Source organism: Limulus polyphemus, unplaced genomic scaffold (assembly GCF_000517525.1).
Source record: "Limulus polyphemus unplaced genomic scaffold, Limulus_polyphemus-2.1.2 Scaffold620, whole genome shotgun sequence".
In the NCBI taxonomy this organism is placed as follows: domain Eukaryota; kingdom Metazoa; phylum Arthropoda; class Merostomata; order Xiphosura; family Limulidae; genus Limulus; species Limulus polyphemus.
Genome location: NW_013666230.1, coordinates 235,739 through 259,118, shown reverse-complemented (window position 1 = coordinate 259,118; position 23,380 = coordinate 235,739). Strand labels below are relative to the sequence as shown.

The window sequence follows — 23,380 nt, the reverse complement described above, 5'->3', positions numbered from 1 at the left end:
GCCATATACCTGTTTGTTTCGTCGTTCGACTAGTCACTTGAAAATAGAACAACGTTTTTAGCTCATGTTACTAGCTCAATCAATATTCTAAAGACATTCTCCCGTGAACTCAGTGGAGAAGCACAAAACTAATATAGCCACAGAGTGAAATAAAACATAGCCATATACCTGTTTGTTTCGTCGTTCGACTAGTCACTTGAAAATAGAACAACGTTTTTAGCTCATGTTACTAGCTCAATCAATATTTTAAAGACATTCTCCCGTGAACTCAGTGGAGAAGCACAAAACTAATATGTAACGGAAATGTATTCATGTATAAACTATCATAAATATGTAATCGATAAATATATTCACATAGTTCTAATGAAGAAAGAACTAATTACTGTATTTACTAGAAAAATTCATTGATCAAACAACTTGAAGCAAAACGTAAAGCAGAGTGCATCGCCAGAAGCATGTTTGACATGTAGGTATCTGTACACTGATGCTGAGTTAGAGATTATCGGTTATTTTTCCTCTCAAGTCGACGGACACCAGATGTTATGTATAAGATTTATAGGAAACCAAAAAGTTTCATATAAATTTAGTGTAACTTATATTCAAATGTAAATCTAAAAGAAGTGCTAATTTGAATGTTAGGTTTTGCTAATGTATGCTTTTCAGAAAATTAAGTGTATTTGTATGTTTTAGATATACATCAGAAAAAGAACAGTATTGCTTCGATGGTTCAAAAACTAATTAATAAAGCTACAAATATTATTACTTTGTGAAGGCAGTATTCAAAAAAGCTGCGTGTAATTTGTGAGTAAAATTTACTGCCTAATAAAGGGAACAGATAATCGTTTACAGATGTAGTAATTTGATATGAAATAGCCTCTTTCCTAAAAGGCAAATAACAGCAATAAATCAAGTTTTTAGCTGACAAAACAACAAAGAGTAGAAAAGATTCAAGCGAAAACAAATCATACAACTTGATATAAATCTGTCTTAGCGAAAATTATGTTTGCTTAAAACGAAAAAAAAACAAAAAAACACTACCTTAGCAAGTAAAGAACGACTTTTCACTTGCGTATTTCTTTGGTTCGTGTGTAAACTTTCATAGCCCCTTGCTAAAATTTTGTTCAATTATATTATTCTTATTCCTAATTAATGTTATTATCTATAATTATCAATTTATATTTGGGTTCGTTTCTGTTTTTTTCGTTGTTGTTTTGAAGCACAAAGCAACACAATGGGCTATCTGTGCTGTAATCACAGTTATAAACTTTACTGAAATTTAAAAGATAGAAATAACAAACTTAATCTAATAAGCAACTCTTCCTTGCTTAACTTTCTGTGATCTCTGGCTGTCTTCAGAACATTATATATCTAAACTATTATTTTAATGTTATCTGAGACAGCTCTAGCTTCCGACTCATAGTATTGCACAGAACTTTCAAGACTAGAAAGTAACACAAGTAAAATACCTTTTAAAATCATCCGACTTCTAATGAACTACAAGAACTATCAACAAACAAATAATTTCAAATGCTGATATTGTTCCTCTAAGCTTATCGGATGTCATGCACACCTCATGTCTGTTCAAACAGACAAATTCCTTGTGTGTGTATGTTTCCACGTACTTAGTAGTGAGACGATGAAATTTATAGATTTCCCGAGGAAAGTTAATAAATAGTATATAAATATATATATAGCATAGATGTTTAGAAAAACAAATAAAATACACAAATCACCCTATTACTTTTCCATCCAGGGTGTACGGATTCTATGACGAATGTAAAAGAAGATACAGCATCAAACTGTGGAAGACTTTCACTGATTGTTTCAACTGCCTGCCAGTAGGTGAGTACTTATTATAATAGCAGTGTATAGGAAGGAGTTACAAAGTGGGGATTCCGGGCCAGACATGCAGATTTTACAGATTGAAAGTATAAGGAGCTGCTAAAAGCATCCCCCGTGCTGCCAAAGGCAGCTCAATCTATAATCCATAATAATATAATTTACAGTTGCTGTATAAGTCAAATATGTAAAAGTGGGGTTACTACAGCACCCCCCAGTTCCGACGCCTCTGAGTACAATGCTATTTCATTTCTTATGTTTGTTGGTAGAACAAATATATCAATAAAGTTTGAAGAAGGCTAGAATGTGTAATGAAAGAAACTTTATTAGAGAATGTACAACGTTTCGATAAGCTTTTGTCATCACCAAAATCATCAGACAGAAGCTTGTTGAAACATTGTTGTACATTTGTTACTTGTAATAAAGTTTCTTTCATTATCCATTCAAGACGTCTCCAAACTTTACTTGCTGGTAGAGTTATGTTACTGACATATTTTAATATCCTCTGAACATTATTTTTTTTTTTACTTTTCTACTTTATTTCCAGTTTCATCGTGGTTCTCGCTTGGGTTATTGTTTTAAAACGAGTCTCAAGTTTGGGATTTGGTTGTTGTTACTCATGTTTTGTTTTAGCTTTCTTAACAAATGTTTGTTGTCAAAGTGATGAAAAAATAAGCTTTTGTTAACACTGATTCTAATACTTCGTTATCTATTGTTTTCTTCAATATTTTATAATGGCTTAGGAGAGCTTCATACGAAGAAGAAAACATCTAATAGATAAATAATGTGGGATTATTTAAGTTACGCAAACAAAATTGAATATTTTACATTTTGAAACAAAATTTTAAATAATCTAACATGATATACAACAGATTGGCTTGTTTTCACATTTACATAACTTTTTTTTTTCCACATATGTATATCGGTACTTTCATGAATTCTAAGTAGAGATTAACTTTGAACCTTGTATGAAACATTGTTTATGAGATCACAAAAATTTGTATTTTTGCTAATTTATTGGTTGAACTCCAGCCCTTTATTTGGAGTTTCTGTTAAGATTTAACAGATACATAAAAACAGAGACTAGTATTACGATTTGACAAGTATTTGTATACTTCTCTAGCTGCCTTAGTAGAGGGTACAATATTCTGTATGCATGGCGGTCTCTCACCTGATTTACTGAACTTGGAACAGGTATGTTCTGCTATGTATTATTTGAATATTATATGATAAAATGGAAAAAAAATTAAAGCAACAGTAACTTTCGAAACTCAAAACTGAATTCAAATAAATAACCGAAATTGTTCAGAATCGCAAAAATTTGTCACTGGTTATATTTTATGTAGTAAATAAATGGAAAATATATAATTGTATGTTTTCAACGGAATATATAGTGTCAAAAATAAACACTAATATGTTTGAAAAGGTCAAAAATCGCAAAGAATGAAGATTTGCGAAACTATGGTATCTTAACATTAGACACTGTCAAAGAGTTTTGGAAAGAAAATTTGAGGAACTCAGATATTAATTAAAATTACTTTAGCTACACGAATATTCGTCAACTTTTTCAGAATAAGTGTTTTTTTTAACAATGTATAGAATTATTACTATGTAGCTTTATTCATTGTGGGACCAGAACGTCATAAATTTTTGGTACGAAAACTTGAACTTGAAATCTTTTTTTTTATAAATTAGCATTTTAGAACAACAAATTTTGATATCTATTTGAAATATTAGTACTTTGAAGGCACTTAGGTGAAAACCAAAAGTATGTTATTTTCTATTTTCAGGCTTATCCAGCTAGTTTTACTGTGGTTTATATTGAGAGGATTACTTAGATAATTTTCTAGCATTTTTTATATGTAGTTTGACATTGAGAAAAATGTCAATTTTTACTGAAATAACTGTAAAATATTACAAGATTATTTTTGTAAAAACATTTTACAATGTTAAGTATCATCCCCAGTATTGTTTTTTTCGACATGTTTCTTATTGCTTTTTTGATATATTGGGAGAAATTAATACTCCTAAAAGACTATAGACGACGTATAGTCATTTTAAATGAGAAGACATTGCAGTCATGATCACCCATATATTTGTTCTCCTAATTTCAAATTCAAGTTACATTTTCATTCTAAATGTAAGACTTTCGAATAGGAGCTAAGTCTGATAGACGGCGTATTCTTACCGCTGCATGTCGTACGTTGCTAAGTAGTTTAGCGTGCCCGGCCTTTGAATCCGAGGGCTCCGTATTTACGCTATAAAAGTGGCGGTCAAACCTTACAAACCGATTAGAATTGCTTAAGAGATAGCCGTGGGTGTTGTTGACTAGATGCGACAACATCTAGTATTTCTGTTTAAAATTAGGGATGACTATGCGCGAATAGTCCTTTGTGTAGCTTTGTGCAAACATTCTAAAACTAACAAACAATCTCACCACAGTTTCTCTCTTACTGTGTTATGTTATTATTTATTTGTTTGTAGAAATTCGCGCAAAGCTACTCGAAGACAGTCTGTGTTAACCGTCCATAACATAAAGGTGAAAGACAAGAGGGAAAGTTCGATTTCCAGCGGTGGACACAGCAGACAGCTTTGCTCTAAAATAAAACAAAAACAAATTAGCATGAAGACGGCTAATCAACACCACCCATCGCCAAATACACTTCAACGAAAATTAGGATTGACCGTCACATTATATCGCCTCCACGGCTGAAAGGCCCGGCATGTTTGGTGACGGAATTCGAATCCTTAACCCGCATATCGCTAGTCGAGTGTCTTAACCACAGGCTATTGCAGGCCGTGCTGCGTTCTAATTTGTAGGTAGGTTTATTTGTATGTTCTACATGTGGAGGAAGCTCGACTCGCAATTTGTGGGTCGCGGGTTCGAATTCCTGTCACACCAAACATTCGTTGGTAAAAGAGTAGCCCAAAAGTTGGCGGTGGGTGGTGATGACTAGCTGCCTTCCCTCTAGTCTTACACTGCTAAATTAGGGACGGCTAGCGCAGATGGCCCTCGTGTAGTTTTGCGCGAAATCCGTAACAAACTACATGTGGAATGCAATTTGGCCTTAGTCCAGGTATTGAAGTTATAAAAATAGTGGAAAATAACGAACAAGTTTTATTACGATCGTTTTTCTTCAGTTGTCGTCTCCCCTGTGAAAAACGTTAAGTTTCCGAAGCTACAACTCTAAAATCTGGGATTCTTTTCCCACCGACGGATAGAGAGAAGATAGCCCTTCATGCAGCTTTAAGCTAAATCAAATAAATAAACTTTGTGTTGTCAGATTTGTACATGAGAATTACGGCTTGACGTTTATTTTAATTTTTTGTTTTGTTGTTAAGTTCATTTCTACAAAGGAGAAACTTGTACGTTTATTGGTTTTCAGTTAAAAGGGTTTTGCAATTAATCTTATCACCGAGTCAATAAATGTAGGTCAAATAACTAGGTCGTCCAGTTAATTTAATTTTGTCTCAATCTCGTTTTATCTCAGCCGATAAGTATCATTTTTGTCTTGAGATCAGCAGTCTGCGTTTCCGAACAAGAAATGCTTTGTTCGAATTAAATAGACAGCTATTTCCGACAGAAAACGACTTGTCAGCATTGTGGGATACAGAGGTTAGCTACCATTACATGGTAGCATCATTACTCAAGTAATAAAGATCATTTCATTAACCATAGTGAACATTAGCTTTCTGGTAATCACTATAGACAAATCGACATAGTGAATTTTTGCTGGGTTGAAATATGCTATGGAAGTCTTTACTGAATTATAATTTTTATGTATATTTTAAAAAAATTAATCACTATATCTTTACAAATAATATTTGTAATGTCCACAGATATGATTTTAAAAATGTAGATTTTAAGAAAACACATACGACTATCTCAATATAAAACAGTTTACAAAACGAACTTTGGGGAATTCAGTTGCAAAGTTTGAATTTAGTTATTTCTGTTTGAATTGCTCGAATGCTAATATTTTTCTTCCGTAATGATTAAACCTCCGTAAATAGATGATCACAAGTTAATTAATTTATTATCAGAAGTATATTTATTCCACTGTAGCTTCGACAAATACCCCGTCCGATCGACGTGCCTGACAACGGCCTAATCTGTGATCTACTATGGTCAGATCCAGATGAGGTAAGCCCAAACTATAAGATGTAATACAAGCTTTATGATGCTCCAAACAGACCAGAGGACAATAAGACAAATGTAGAGGACTCACACAAGTGTGTGACTTTTGAAATGAAAGTGTGCATTGAAAAATTAGAGAGAAATGAATGACACAAAAACACACATTAAAACACAATGAACCAAGTAAAATAAAAATACGAAAAGAAGTCGTGAGAAAATTTTTAAACAAAACAATCGAGGATTTATTATAAATCACAACCAAGTAAAAAAATAAAGCAACTCCCACCCAATTAATTTATTTAGATAATTACTACTCCATGTAAATAAGCCTCCCTCGCCTTAGTGGCACAGCCATAAGTCCGCGGACCTATAACGCCAGATACAGCACAAAAGTCCATAGTGTAACTTTGTGCTTAATACAAACAAACAAAATCATATAAACAACTAATTTACCAAATTTATTTGAAGGAAAATAACCTAAACCAATGCCCCCCAGTAGCACAGCGGTATGTCTGCGGACTTACAACGGTAGAATCCGGGTTTCGATACCCGTGGTGGGCAGAGCACAGATAGCCCAATGTGTAGCTTTGTGCTTAACTTCAAACAAACAAACAAACCTAAACCAAACCTACATGTTAACAACAACAACATAGTCTTGCCTTGTAACTACAAAATCAAATCAAACTCTGAAAATAAAAAGCACATTTCAGAATTCATAACATAATCTTTATGGAGACATAATATTTACTATATTCTCTCCATTGCTCATGCTCCTTGAAATCAACATCACCCTTTACTGTTTGTTTGCCCAAAAGTTACGCATGTGCATTTGACAGTTTTGAAATAAGATAGTAAATGATAATCTTTCTCCCCATAAATTGTTTCTAGGAAAAGTATAGCTGTCATTAACCATGGAAATCTCAGACTAAGTTAGATCAGATCTCTTTTGTCAATGTGACACTTATATGAAGTATAAATTTAAATAACCCAATATTTCTGTCATATTCGCTTCGTCGATTTGCATAAATGCATCATAATCTACCCTTTAATTGTCGATAGTGAACAAAGGAGTGAAACTTGTATCTGTGGGCTATGAGTATAATAGTATGTTTTGTACAGATATTCGGTTATATACGTGCAGAAGCTTACTTAAAAATGAAATATTGGGAGACGTTTCAGTTTTACAACTTAGTTTTCCTCTTTTCGTTGTGATTAATGAATACATACTAAATTAGACGACAAATCCAGGGTGTTTGGTCGTTAACCCGAGAAACACTTCTGAGTTTTGCTGGCTGAATACTAAAGACACGAAAACCACATTTTCTGCCGACCTTCTAGGTAAACTTAATATCGTTATATTAAAGTGGTTCACATAACGACAACTGCGTTTTTTTTTTATCCAGATAGTTTCGAGTTGGAGTAAAAAAAACATATAAGAGTATAACACAAATAGTATGCTTTAACACATGACTTGCTAGTAACTCTAAACAAATAACAGTGAATCTGCAATAAAGTACGTAATAATACAAAATAATTTGTAGTTCAATTAATTTATATGTCCTTAACTGAACGTACATTGTAACTTGTATGCAGGTCACTTGAAAAATAATAAAGCAAGAGATGTGACATCTTCCAGCTCTTCATCGTTAAAGTGGGAAAGGCTTAGAAATCGTACCAGTGAGATGCGTACAGTCGTTTCGTAAAGATTACTATGAAAATTATGAAGGTTATCAATACAGTTAACTCACCAAATCCCATGTCTTTGATCTTGTTGATTTTCAGTTGATAACACAATATTACTAGATAGTATCTCTCCCAGATTTAAATGTATTTATGGTTGAGAAAATGTTCTGACGCTTTAATTAAATACTCAGTGTGTTCTTATGTATTATGGGAACAACTACACCTAAAATTTAAATTAGTTTTTCTATCAAGTAGGATTAGTTAGTGTAATTGATACGTTTCTTCTGCTTCATCTCTTGGTTTTGGGATGATGTGTCAGGCTCCATACTGGGGAAAAGACTCATCATTGAATCCGACAGTTTTTGCAAGACAATCCGAAAAGAAGGATAATTTCATAAAAAAAAAACACGTCAAGATGATAGGTTAACACTTCAGAACAAAATGAGTTAACTTTTATAGGGTAACTTGATATAAGCATTAGGTATAAATTTATGTGATAGATCGGGGCGAAAGACATTAACGTATTTCAAAGAAGGAATTGAATATAATATTTAATTCTGTGTTTCCAGGACATAACAAGCTGGAGTATAATCTTTAATTCTGTGTTTCCAGGACATAACAGGCTGGGGAGAAAATGATCGAGGTGTGTCATACACTTTTGGTGGTGACGTAGTTCGAATGTTTCTTGAAAAACATGATCTAAGTTTAGTTGTCAGAGCTCACCAGGTAAATATTCATATTAAATAGTGATCACAAAAAATAATGTCATTAATCAGAATCTAATAAGCGCTTTTCATTAAGTTTGATACATTTACATGATATTTAAATAGCATTGAACATTTGTCAACTTTTGTTGAAAAAATACACATATTGCCTGTGTAAGAGACGACTTCCGAAACAAACAGAATATGAGGAATTAACCTCAATAACCTCACCGTGGGTGTGAAATAACTTGGAATTACCTAATCTATTGTACTTAGTATTCTTCATGCAGTTAGAGATCCATTTTAACAGCTGCATGTGTGACAATTTACAGATTGTTAACACTTCATATGGTTTTCATTAGAAATTTTTTTAACAATACCTACATTACTGTACATTTCTAGCTTTGGTTTACAGTATTTCAAAATAACTTAGAAATAGCTAGTAAACTGTTAAAAACAAGGAGCTAAAATATAGTGAAATTTTTTGTTTTGTTTTAGGTTGTCGAAGATGGTTATCAGTTTTTCCAGAAAAGACAGGTAAGAAGATAAAAGTAGTTGCTTAAAGCAGTCGATAGCAATTTGTTAAATATCTGGAAACAAAGCACATTCTTTACCGAGTGCTTTAATAGTTATTTCTAAATGTTTATTAAGTGAGTTGAAACTTGAATCTTACAACATATCGAGACCAGGGAAGACTGGGAAGCACTGAGTAGCTTTATTTTAATAGGTGGACAACAAGTTCAACAAAATACAACGTTGTGTAACTTTGTGTATCAATTAAATAGCGCGAATATTTATAACGATATCCACTGAGGCAAATAAACTGGAAAACTGCATTTCTGTAGTATAAAATGCAAGATAAGTAAAAAAAGGGTAACTCAAAAGTTGAATTTCGCAGGAACTAATGCAGATCCCTATTGCAATTTATTTTCGGGTGTGTGTTTATTATCAAAAACACATATGTTGTACATGAAAATAAATATTCAATTACGAAGATCAATATCTGATAGTACCTCCTCTTGTGAACATGGTCTTCACTAGTCATGGAATCAGTGAGGTGTCGTATTGCAGTCTCATCCATATTTGGCTGAATTTAGCTTTTAATTGATTCATATTATATGAACGTGGATAAGTTGGTGGCAGTTTATCCTCGAGATGTTCAACAGCATTCATATTAGGACTCTGTGAAGCCAGGAGAAGAAGATGGAAATCTTGTCGAATCTTTCATCTGTTGGTTGTTCGAGAAGTATAGAATGTTTTGATGTCTTTCCGATGAATATGTCCAATAATGTAGGTGATCCTTGGTAGACGGTGGTAGGAGATTGGCCGAAGGGATCTCTATGTGGCGTGTTACGTTAATTTGGCCTTTGAGGAACGTCGGGCCAGTTTTTCCGTCGTACCAAATGTCACCCATACCGTGACACGGCAGTCTCCGTATTTGAACGTTGATTGTAGACATTCGCAGAGAAGAATTTCTCCTAATTCTCTCTACATTCATGTTCGTCCGTTAAATGTAAAATGCTGAAATGTCGACACTTCAATAAACATTATCGACCTCCAGATCTGCCCTTTAAGCAGCTGGTCAATTAAAGTCATGTTTGTGAAGAACACTTTGAGTCATTCGTTAGCTCATTTGTACATTTTCAGCAATCTATGCTAGAGTTTCTCTTTGATTACTACCAACTTTTCAAACAAACTCATTTGGTACATGCTACCACCCATAATGTAAATGAAGAAATGTTACGTGCACCATTTGTTGAATTTGTATCGCATGATATTACTACTTCTATCCCTACTTCTATGTTACTTAAATTTATCTGGCTAATCTGGTAAGGATATGTAGTAAAAAACAAAAAAAACATGAGAATAATTTTATATCATTAAATACGCCTCTGAGAAACGGCTTTTTTTATTATTTTTATCATATTTATGTCATATTGCATAACTGCTCTCGCGACCAATAGACATTTGTATAGTAACTAAATAGTAATAGCCATCAAATGAAATATCATAATTGTTACTGAATGACTACTTAACCAAAACATTTATTGTAAATACCGAATACTGAAAGTATCATCCAGTTTGTCTCTTAGCCAGGTCATTACATGTATTATCAGTTATCTAATAGGAAAATCTATTGGCAATAAATGTAAAAGAGTATAAAACACAACTGGTAATATCCATTTATTATGAAGAGGAACAAAATGTAAAAGAGCCGAACGCGTATACTTAATATAACAACAACAACAACAAAAAACGTATTTCGATACTTTACCAGGAAACTTCTGAAACAAACAAAACGTACTCGTCGTTAGTCGATATATTGGAAATCTACTCGAATTCCGTGCGTTTTAAAGTAACGCGTGTATAAAGTTTTATTACCCATAAAGTACCTATAACTGAACATTATGTTTCATGTAAATAGGTGATTTTCATCCCCCTATTTATGCGAACAATTGCTCTTGTTAACAGCATAAAACATATAATAACAGTTTGTCAATAAATATCATAGCCTAAGTATTAACGTCTCAAGCACATGCTAGGTATGAAAAACCTTTAATATGAATGTCCTGTATTGTTGCTTACCAGAATCTTTCTGGTTTACTTCTAATTTCAATAAAATGGATTTCAATGATAATTTGTAGTCCATAACTCTGAAGCGGACGATACTGTTGCTTTGGTTTCCTTTTTTTTAACCGCTAGATATTGTTCTATATTACTACGATTCAAGGTGAGCAATTTTACTCATACTGTAATTAAAAGTGTAATTTATTAATAATTTCTGTAAAATGTATTTGTCTCTCTCTCATTAAAAATGGTAGAGGATCTAACAATCAGACCTCTTATTCAAGATCATTTTTAAAAGAATAACAACTCTACAATTTGGGTTGATAGTAGAAAATTATGATTAACAATAAGCGAGTAGTTTTATATAAAACAAATATGTTAATACTATAAATAAACGACGTTATAACACCAAAATGGTGTTTAGACACTCAACGTTTTGCTTTACAGCTTCTTCAGGAGCGTTCACTGAAACAAAAACAAAAACTGACAGTAGAAAGCTTCATGAAGCCTTATGCTGTCAGTCTTGATTTTTGTTTTAGTGAAGTCCTGAAGACACTGTAAAGCGAAACGTTGAGTGTCTAATTAAATAATAACAGCATTTTGGTGTTATAACGTCGTTTATTTCCAGTATCAATATGTCTTATTTACACTAATATGCACTCCAGAAATTAAATAAACAAATATATTGCAGAATCAATCCAGATATATTAAACAAGGAAATGTAACTACACAAAACACTATAGTGAATATTTGGATCCACTTATAACTGCAAGTAAGTTTGTAACATTTTCTGTTGCCAAATATTTTCAGTGCAATGTTTGAAAGAAGCTCCATGATTTTTTTTAACATGTTTTAGTTGGTAACGATATTCAGTGCTCCTAACTACTGTGGGGAGTTCGATAACGCTGGTGCTGTCATGACTGTGTCAGAAGATCTCACTTGCTGGTTCACAATCCTGCCGGTAAGTTCGCTTCAATAAGATATTACTAAGATGAAATCAAGTATTTTTAGAGGCTTGGCATATCCTGGTGGTTAGGGTAATCGATTCGCAAATTGCGAATTGCGAACTCGAATCCCGTCACCAAACATATTCGCCTTTTCTGCGGTGGGGCGTTATAATATGACGCTCAACCCCACTTTTCGTTAAAAGAGTAGACAAATAGTTGGTTGCTGCTATCCCTCCAGCCTATCACTTCTCAGTTAGAGACGGTTAGTGCTGATAGTTCTCGAGTAACTTTGCGCGAACAAAACAAAATTTTAACACATATTATGTTCTTGAAGCAAAGAAAACAGAGTGTTCTAAGTAAAGCCAAAGAGTTTATTTTATTCAAAGCATGGCTACATAAATTATGTCATTCAAAATTTCCTCGATTTGAAGTTATGATCATATCACCATCAGTCAACTTATAGAGTTTTCGTTTAATCTCCTCTTATCTCTTTTTTTTTTCTGTGGAGGTTTCTCCAATGACACAGACCTACGAATTTAAACTTCATAAAAGTTGTTTTGGTTTTAATAACGGATTTTACATAACTCAGCTTTGCAAATTTCGATAATAATATGAATTTTTTTTCTATCACGTAAGGATATTTTTAAAAATCGGGAAGAAAAAACTCTTACTTAGATCAAATGATTATTTCGTTTACCACAATAAACATTTTTTATTATAATGTTTGTTAACAAAAATACAAACAAACTAAAAACAAGGAAAGAACATTGATGTCAAACAAATATGCATCCTCATTCATGCTGATTTGTGTGTGTGTGTTTGTGAAATCTACGTGTTTCAGTCTCAAAACCACGTGATGTGGTCTTTCTTTTATGTATTGCGTCTGGAGCATCTCGTTTCAATGACCAGCAGTAATTATCCATCATGCTGATGTCCCACCTTTCCCTCTTCAGTATAAATCGCATATGACAAACAAAAAACGTAACCCATATTTCTACTTGATGACTACAACATTGCAATTTTCACGTTAAAATGAACGAACAAAGTGTCAGAAGGTTATGTGTTTGTAAACTACTACTTAGGATCCAACAACTAAATAATTCATTGATACAAAACCAAAATTTTACAGGCCTACGCTGTAATACGTAATACGTGGGAACGTATATTATATCTCATTCCACTTGAGAATAACACCACTGAGATCTTAGAAGGTATATAGTATGGCTAATCATTTCATTTTACATATAATCTCAATAAAGTAAGTTACGAAGTGCATTCATTAGCAAAAATAGTACCACTATACTAGAAATAACACTGAAAGGGCACTACAAAATTCTATATACCCCGTGTTAAACATTTTTCCCATTTCACATTACTAAACTTACTGTTTTTTCTAGCCTGACAGAATGAGACTCTTTATCAAATCACCTGGAAGCAAAGACTGAGACCAGATAATCTTAAAATTGTTGGATCGAAAATGAAAATTTACCTATTTTCTGTTGGATGTCAACTCATCAAAATGAGAAGAAATGCGAGTAACTAAGATTTACGCTTCAAAAAGATCCGTATCGAGATCGTTAGAGGACAGAGAAGGGAATTGTTTTCAGAACTATTTCATGTGTCAACACACCAACGTAGGGAATACAAAAATATCACACAAACTTGAATCAGTTATCTTGTTTACTAAGAACTGGATCTCTGTTACTTAACTGAGCTGACTGATGTATTGTGACAATGATAATTTCAATACAGTTTTTGTTAAACTTTGTCCGCTGAACTCTTTAAACAATGACTTATTAAATGCTGTTCTTTGCCATTTTAAATATTTAGGATTTAATGCATAGGTTTGTTTTAAAATATATTGAAATCAAACTTTTATATATACTTATCAAACACCAGAAAAACAAATAAAAAACTTATTCCTGCACTAGTTGGAATAAAATTTTCTGTACGATAACTATAGGTATATTACATCGGTTTACAGAAGTTGAATCACGTATCGATGCAGTTATTTTTCTAATAGGGTTTCGTAATACATAATTATTTTAACCACAAATTTTACTTATTACATAATCAAGAGCTTTTAATTAACCGAAACATAAATGTTATATCTGCTGGTTTTGGCTAATTGTATAAAAATATACATATAATATATATACTAATAACTAAAGTCATGTTGAAAATGTTTTGATAAAAGTTTTATGACAAGAAGTTTTAAATTTTTGTCTCATATTTGTATTTTGGTTTAGTTCCATAACTGTCTCGTGTGTGTAAAATAACTGCTCAAAGATAATATAATTTAAGATATAACTGAATGTAAAGGTGTTACCAAACCTTTTTTTTGTTTTTTAGAACCGCTACAAAAACACTGTTGTTAATATTCAAAGCTGTTCATTTTGTCATTAAAGTTAATTTTTTTTCAAATGTTCGAGAAAATACCAAGAATGGAAATATTGAGCTTTCACAACTATATGCTATGAACACAAATGAAAAATTCTCGGATAGTAGTTGGACTTGATGTTTAACGATAAACAGTAATGGAAATAATTATGGAACACACAAGCAATATATGTACAGGAATCACAAATAAACAGTAAGGGCAACTAGTGAATTTATTGTCAATGAAAAACATTATCACAGAGCATAGGAAAGAAAAGCTAATAAGATATACAATGTGTTACTAGTATTTCGTGTGCGAGATTTTTGCTTTACCCTGAAGCATTACATACACTTTGTTTATATGCTGACATAGAGATTATAATTTATCATTGTGGAATCCTGTTTCAAATTTTACATTGTTACTCTGTACACTTTTGCTAAGTTATTTGGTCGCTTTTGACCTTCTTAGGTTTTAATTAAATTAATTAAACCCATACAGCCTCAGAAGTTTTACATCTGTACTTTATGTGGCACTTCTGTTTGGTTGGACGATAACCAATCACAGTGTAGCTGTAAGGTATCAGCATATGACTGTACATTGGAATCAAATCAAATCAAATTCGTGGCAGGAATTTAGGTTTAAAAATCTTTTAACCCTTAAAAAAGATGTTGGGGCCTGAAAGACATCCCGGGGTGGTAAGAAACTTTTGCCTTTCTTCACCCCTAGTTGTACACTAGAGCAGTTCATTTTCACACGATAAAGGGGTGGAACCTGCCTTTTTCTACCATTTCTCCTCACAGTTTCCATAATTATTCACAATACTGCATATGTGCGTATTGTATAAATTAACTTTATTTTTATTAAAAATTGTAAAATATTAAACACGTTATCTTTCACAAGCATAAATGTTGTAAGGCGTTTGCTTTGTTTGTGTTATGAAACTTATTTTCAATGCTCATTATTCTGTGAAAGCATCAATATAGCCTTAGAAATCTAAGATGGTTGTTAAATGTAGTCGCGCACTACAATTAGTTTCCAAAAATTTGCACTTGTGGAAATAATTTTTGTTACTGCCATTGTAAAAAAAATAATAATAAAAGAGACGAGACATCGTGTTATACTATGGATAAATCGATCATGAACTGCTAGTTTCAAGCAATTTAGCTTTGTGGTTATCATGCAATATATTGTATCTCATAAACTACTAAACTTACTCAAGAAACCTTATCCAAGTTTTTAATGGTCAACGAGTTAGCACTATTTTTCCAATAGCACTTTGTCTTTCATGCATATGCTCAATTGCGTTTAAAACCTTAAATAGGCACAACTCTTGATAAAAATTTCGCCAAGCTTATAAAAAAAATAGTTATCTCATTGGACGATTTTAGTGTCGTTATTTGGTTGTGATTTTATCATTAGTTTTGTAGACTAGGAAAAAAATCAGCGTACTTGTTATGAATTATAGAATCTAGTTAAACGTATTTAATTGCTAACCAAGCTTATATTAACCGAAGATAAAAAAATAGCAGCTCATTGGACGATGTTACTGTCATTACTTGGTTGTGATATTATCATTAGTTTTGTAGAGTAGGAAAAAAATAACGTACTTTTTTATGAATTATAGAATATAATTAAACGTATTTAATTACTAGCGCTGTACAGAAAGTAGTAGGAAAACATTTAAATGTTATTACGCTTTGTCAGTACTTGTTAGAACATTTTATGTATAGATTTTGACAGAGGTTTCAAGTTCTTCATATAAATATTGCTAAAATAATTCAAAACATGAAGTTAAATTACGAAAGCAAGGATTTGATATAAAGAAATGTGAATATGAAATTCAAGTTCATTTGTCCTTGTTATAATGGGGCTATGTTGGTTGCATTAGTAGGTGGTTAAAACATGTTTTGGGTGTTAACTAAGACGTATTAGTTTCGTAACACTTAGACTGAGATTAGTTACGTTCAATTTTACAGTTTACGCTTGCTTTATTCTATTTCATTTCTATTTCGATTCTGTTGTATCTAAAAAATACACATTTTGTTGACTTCTCTTTTAATTATTAACAAAGGATTTAACGGCAATTTATATTTTATTCTAACAGTCGAATGTCGAGTAAATAATAATAAAAGTAGAACAATACTTAAAAAATTAACCAGCTCCCTAAACTCTTACAGTATATTTCTCAATTAATGTACCAAGTAAGGAGAGATAGACATTTAAAATACGACAGCGTTTTTTCACCTTCAATTACTTTAATTTGGATACAATTTCAAATTTAATTTTCCACTATCCGATGCAATAATCTTGTAGATATTTAAGAGAAGTCAAACCATTAAGTCATTCTAAAAACTGAACTGGAGCTGGGTACTGTGAAAAACCATTAGGTCATTCTAAAAAACTGGAATGGAGCTGGATAATATGAAAAACCATTAGGTCATTCTAAAAACTGAGATGGAGTTGGGTACTGTGAAAAATAAATGCAATAATATTGTAAAAAGAGTTTCATTTTATCTTAAGTAGATATATTTTAGTTTAAAAGATTTTGCAATACGAATTTACTGATTAACTCTGGTGATATAATAACTGACCTGGAAAATGCTTTTGACTGAAGTTTTTTTATGATGATTTAATTCTAAGTTTTGCTTGTAATTTTTCAATCGATTTTTTACTGATTTTGACAAAACGTCCATACACTTTGTTTTTTAGATCATGTAACTGTTTCTTCTTAGAGAAACCCTAGTACCTTGCTTCATTTACAGAAATAAGATTTTCAAAATATTGACAGTAATCAAGAGAGAGAAAAAAAATATATATATATATTGAAAAAGCTTACTTTTTTCCATAAAAGTTTTATTAAAGAAGAACATCATATTTTGATAATACACCACGTTCGAAAGACCTGTGCTTTTCTAAATTCGTTAAGATAAGAGATAGCACTAAACTTTATAAAGTCACACATATGTGTTTTACAAAGATGTTTTCTATGGTGTTTATGTTTAATGTGTTGTTATCTTGAAACTTTAGCTATAAATATGTAATGTTAGTAAATGCATATTGTATGAAACAATAGAGGCATATTGCGATGAAATAAAGTGACGTTTTGTTTAATATTTTGCACTACTTGTTTTCTCACTTCATGTGCACGTATTCAGGAAGTATAAAATTAAAACTACAAATGTTGTATTATGTTTTGGTGTTAACTAATTACACTCAATCTGTTTACATCATTCAAATGTCACCAAAAACCTTATACTAAAACAACACTTGCATTATTCGACGTTTTGATATGCACCAGCTGTCAGCCTCAGGAGACTGAAACAGAAAGAACTGGGTGCATGATCAGCGCCAATCATTGTTATTTATTGTCCGACGAAAATAATAGGGCTAATAAACCTTAGGAAATTAAAGAAAGTGATTAACCATTGAACCTCTAGGTTTAACACACGATAGTTTTCATAGATGTCATATTTTCTAGCATAACAGATGTCATCTGAAATATTAACATGATTCCAGTGCAGTAAGTTTAAAATTCATTACAAAAATTAAAATTTGAAATTAATCTGCCAAAAAGTCTATTTTACAGTCTGTTAACAGACGATTGTCAGTTATTCAAACATAAGTGTCATTCTAGTCACGGAGATACACAACATAAAAATATATATACCAGTGTATATATATATATATATAAGTGTATCTCAGACATAAGTGCCATTCCAGTTACGGAGATACACAACATAAAAATATATATACCAGTGTATATATATATATAAGTGTATCTCAGACATAAGTGCCATTCCAGTTACGGAGATACACAACATATGGAATATAAACCTATGTAACTCAAACATAAGTGTCATTACAGTCATAGAAATACAAACATAAAGAATATAAACCTGTGTATGTAACTCAGGCATAAGTGTCATCACAGTCATAGAAATACAGAGCATAATAAATCTAAACCTGTGTACGTAACTCAAACATAAGTACCATTACAGTCATAGAAATACACAGCATAATAAATCCAAACCTATGTAAGTAACTCAAACATAAATACCATTATAGTCATAGAAATACACAACATAATAAATCTAAACCTGTGTACGTAAATCAAACATAAGTACCATTACAGTCATAGAAATACACAACATAATAAATCTAAACCTGTATATGTAACTCAAACATAAGTGCCATTACAGTCGTAGAGATACAAACAAAAAATGTAAACTTGTGTATGTAACTTTAATACCTACAGAATATAAAACTTTATTTAACTGCTTTAAATTACGATCACAAATAATTTAGCTAAGATATATGTTATTATATGTCAAGTTGGAGAAAGTAAATCTCTCAAAATGTTTCCTATAGATACTGCATTCAAAAACAACTAATATGCTAAAAATATGTGATTTTCTAAAAAGGATAAAAATAAATGACGCTATATGTATTGGTCAATCTCATTGTAGCTATGGTTTTATTTTAATTTTTAATTACTTTAAATAAAAAAAGGTAATCGTTTTCTTAAAAGTAAAGAAAAATACAAAAAAATTAAATAAAGAAATTCTGAATCCACAAAAGTCATATTCCACTGTAAGCTGAATATAGCAATTCAAAATACTCCAATTTGACAACAAAACATTAAAAAAGTATAACATGTTGAATGGCAAGATAAATAACATTAACGAGTAGCCAGTTGAGATTTTGACTATTTATAAACTGGCCTAATCTATAAAAATTAAATTAATTAAGTTATAACGATATAACATCGGCACTGATCCATTGAAATAGCTATCACCATCTTAATTAAATAATGTTTTGGAAATATAAACTACAAAACTATTATCCGAAAATGTTGTAAATTAGATTTGCGAGTACATTAATTAAATAATAGTTTGATTTTATTTCTGGCCTGGTGGTTAGAGCGCTCGAATCGCAGTCTGTGGATCGCAGATTCGAATCCTCGTCACCGAATATCCTTGTCCTTTGCCGTGGAGGCGTTATAATGAGACGGTCAATCCCATTATTCGTTGGTAAAGTAGAGCCCAAGAATTAGCGGTGGGTGGTGTTGACTAGCTGTCTTCCATCTAACCTATCACTGTTAAATTAGGGACAGCTAGCTCAAATAGCTTTCGTGTTGTAAGTGAGAGGGCGCTGTGGCGGTATCTTAGATAGGATATGAGTAAATGTGTTCCTTCAGAATATTATTCTTTACTTTTAAAATTGTTTAATATTCTACACAACAAAATTATAATGATCAATTTGTGTCCTCAATTTGAGTTTAACTAATATTAATATGTAAAGCCAGAATCAACACCAACGGTTTTGCGCAACGTGTAAAATGATCATTTGATCTTACTTTGAATATTAGATTGAAAGACTTGTCCTTGAAATTATTTTGCAAAAAGTATAAGGCATTTTCAAAACTGAGAATTTTAAAATTATTATAATTATGCATTTTTAAGCAGACGATCAAGTAGCTATAAAGATAAAGAATTTTCATTTATTGGGTCAAAGGGTGCAACTTATTAATATTTTTATTAGAGTTAAAGGTATTTCGGATGACGTAGTTTGGTTTAAAGTATTCAAAAAACGCATGATAACTATTTTTTAAGAAAACTGCTTCATAAGAATATAAAGAAGTAAAAAAAAATATTAAAAGGAAGTAATGGCTGAAACTGGAATCAAATCTGCTCCCAAAATGAATAATTTAAAAACATTTGGGAAAAGTTTTAAAGAAAAATGAATGAGGAAACGTGTGATTTCAAAACAGTTACAAAATTGTAATCTTAAAAAGTACAAAAAATAGCATCTTTAATATATTTTATTTTATTGCAAATAATATTCGTAAAATGTGACACAATAGAAAAGGTTCGAAATGGCAGAATATAGACTATAATAATACGGAAAAAGACAACATAGCTTATAATAAATATTTTTTTAAGAAAAATTAGCAAGTAGGGTAATCTTTTCAAACTTTCAGATAACAAAAGAAACATCTAAAACAAAGAATCATCCAGAACAAAGGGAACCAATGAGGTTTAATAAGTGGTTTAATCAGTTTTTAAAGGTATGTTTAGTTATAGCAATAGAATTAACTAAACCATTAATCTTGAATCTTATGAAAGTAAAAAAAAATATTTATGAATTAGTCTTGGGTTAGAAGGCTCCTTATTTTTGCCATGAAGACATCAAGTCGTATATATAATATACAGTCCTCTACATACAGTGTCCTGATATTTATTGAACATTCGAGCAGTAAGAAATGCCAAACAATTTCAAGTCTAGATATAAACTGTGGAAGTAAAGGAATATAATTTATGGGTGAAGTTAGGATTGTAGCAAAAGCCAAAAGAACTGGGTAAGGGATTTTCTCCGCCTGTAATGCTTCAGCTAGACAAGACTCTCAAGGAAAGAGTGACGACTCTCCTCGACATATCATAAACATTTGAAACCATTCTGATTCTTTACATATTGTGTTGCATAGTACTTAATATACTTATCAGACCCATCTAGATCTCTGTGAACGGAATGACAAACTAGGTCATTTCGTATTATTTAATTTTTCAGACAAAAGAAAAGCATGTAAACAAAGAACATCCATAAAAGAAGAACTATAATAAAAATTAATCGTGATACAAAAATGCTATGTCTAAACTAATAAATTAAATTCCAAAACTTAATGTTTAAGTTGCACCGCGTTCATTACTATGCCAACAAAACAAATTTCTGAATGAAAGCTTAACAAAACTTAAATTTTTTGTACAGAGAATATCTATTAAAAACAAATTAAGATTTTTAAACAGTGCATTTAATGAGCTTTCAAACAACATAAAGTACAAAAACATTAATTTCTAGTCCTATCAGAGAGCTATTGGAGTCGACTTAAAAATTATCAAGAGTCTTATCTATCAACCTTCGCATATACACATTTTTAACCCAAAAATATAATCACTTACCGGAAAGTGCTGTAACAATTTTTAAAATGTATACATTTTTATGTTTAATGAATGGTTAATTTCTTGGATGTAACACTTTTTGTTATTTTCAGACATTCATATTATCAATATATATGTCACTAAGAAATGAAACTCGTTAAAATTTCCCTTTCTTTAGCCTTCCTTCCCAAGGATGGCTCAGCGGTAAGTCTGAAGACTTATAACACTAAAATCGGGGTTTGCCATCCATGGTGGATTTGGTTTGTTGTGAATTTCGCGAAAAGCTACACGAGGGCTATCTGCGCTAGCCGTCCCTAATTTAGCAGTGTAAGAATAGATGGAAGGATTACTCTTTTATCAAGGAATAGTGGAATTGACCCATACATTATAACGCTCCCACTGCTGAAAGAGCGAGAATATTTGGGGTAACGGGAATTCGAACCCGCGGCCCTCAGATTGCTAGTCAAGTGCCCTAACTACCTGGCCATGCCGGGTCTCCACGGTGGGCAAAGTTCAGATAGCTCATTATGTAGCTTTATGCTTAACAAAAAAACAAAACAACAAGTACAAGTGTAGGAAAGCTGAGGGTGAAACTTGTAGCACATGTTCAGCAAGCAATTTTCCCTACTTTGAAAATGTACAACAGTTATGTCTATGCAAAACCCTTCTTTTATTGTGTGTTTCCTGGTGGCTCGGCAGTAAACTTGGGGCCTAAAATGCTAAAATCTGGAGCTTGATTCCCGTGGTGAGTACAGTAAAGATAACTTGTTGTGCAGCCTTACACTTAAAAACATTTATCTTTCTCTGGGAGGGAATATGATATTTTGTGTTATAAACGTACCTATCTTTTTGACATATTTTTCTATTAAAAAAAAGAACTTTAATGTAGGATTGGATTTTCTCCTTAAATACTAGTATTTAAATAAACCAAAGAAGTAAACGTATGAGGAAAATCTGTGTTATATTACATTATTTAATTAAACGCTTTAACTGAAGTCATATTGCACACTCTCGAGGCCAATGTTTGTTTTTCTACGAGGGCGCCCATTGCGAAATACGCCACAATTATTTGCAAATTATTTACATTTTAGGGACTAATCGTTAGAATAGATAATATTATGTTGTTTTTTTCGTGTCTAATGGACGTATGAGATGAGCAATTCCGAATCCTTTCTGCTAAGGAGCCCCTTTTCTGGGGATCCTGGAACAAGTGCGCCCCATCCCCTTGAAAATAATCCTGTCAAGTGAGATACAATGTATTGAGCTAACAAATATAAAAATTCTCTATAACAGCACTCCGTATTTCTGCCAAATTTAATTAACTTACACGAAACTGCTTAACCGTAATCTGTTATGTACACCATATAAAAATCACCTCTATTTTTGCGATGTCACAAGCATAAAAACTTTGTTGGAATTTCCTTACAATCTTCTGCAAAAACAAAACTTCCAAATTTACCAAGTAACAGAGACATATCTTGTTATCTAAGAATTTACATGCAATTTATTTAAAATACTATATGATGTTTCTTTACTTTTTAAGGTTAGATTGGAAAACATTTTATATTCACCAAGAAATTTCAAAAAGTTTCGCACGTATGCGCATTTGAGTGCGTTTTTAGTTTTAACATATTGTTACGACAGCGGAAGTCACGTGACGCTAGTAACACGTCATGAATTTCTAGAAGGATCCTGTCCCTTCCTGAAGCCTCGGGAGGCTACTAGATATGCGGTAGTCTTGTATATATAAGACCGGTAAGAACTGACGGCAACAATGTAATATGTGTAATTGACAGTTGAGTCGAGCACGTGAGACGTTCGTTGTTAATTATAGCGTTTGTTATAGCACGACTGTAGAAATTAAGTGTATTGCAAAGTTGTATTCAGAAAGAATAAACCAGTTTTATTTAAGAAAGGACTTGTATCGCTAAAGTTTCTTCGGAAAGAAATTATATGGAAAATTAACTAAAGAACAGAGACATGACAAATTGGTGTCAGAGAGTGGGACGGAAAAGAAAAAAAAATGGAAACGAGAAGCGGCAAATCAAACTACAGCGTAGCAGATTTGATGGCAGCAATACAAGAACAACAAAAGAAACAAGAAGAACGAGAAAATAAACAAGAAAAGAAACAAGAAGGACGAGAAGATAAACAAGAAGAGAGATTACAGCAGTTGTTGGAGGAAA

The 23,380-nt window shown here is 32.0% G+C and overlaps 1 protein-coding gene across 2 annotated transcripts in view; it reads left to right on the top strand.

Annotated features, from left to right (window-relative positions):
* The window catches only part of LOC106459509 (serine/threonine-protein phosphatase alpha-3 isoform-like), a 49,880-nt gene extending 35,828 nt beyond the window's left edge, over positions 1-14,052 (top strand). Inside the window, exons 4-10 of one of the 2 annotated variants that reach the window (XM_022386017.1) lie at positions 1,754-1,842; positions 2,963-3,033; positions 5,906-5,983; positions 8,273-8,386; positions 8,863-8,901; positions 11,789-11,893; positions 13,277-14,052. In XM_022386017.1, coding sequence (XP_022241725.1) covers positions 1,754-1,842; positions 2,963-3,033; positions 5,906-5,983; positions 8,273-8,386; positions 8,863-8,901; positions 11,789-11,893; positions 13,277-13,324 — 544 coding nt within the window. In that variant the 3' untranslated portion in view covers positions 13,325-14,052. The remainder of the gene's footprint in view (positions 1-1,753; positions 1,843-2,962; positions 3,034-5,905; positions 5,984-8,272; positions 8,387-8,862; positions 8,902-11,788; positions 11,894-13,276) is intronic. The other variant, XM_022386018.1, reaches the window with a different exon arrangement.
* The last annotated feature ends 9,328 nt before the right edge of the window (positions 14,053-23,380 follow it).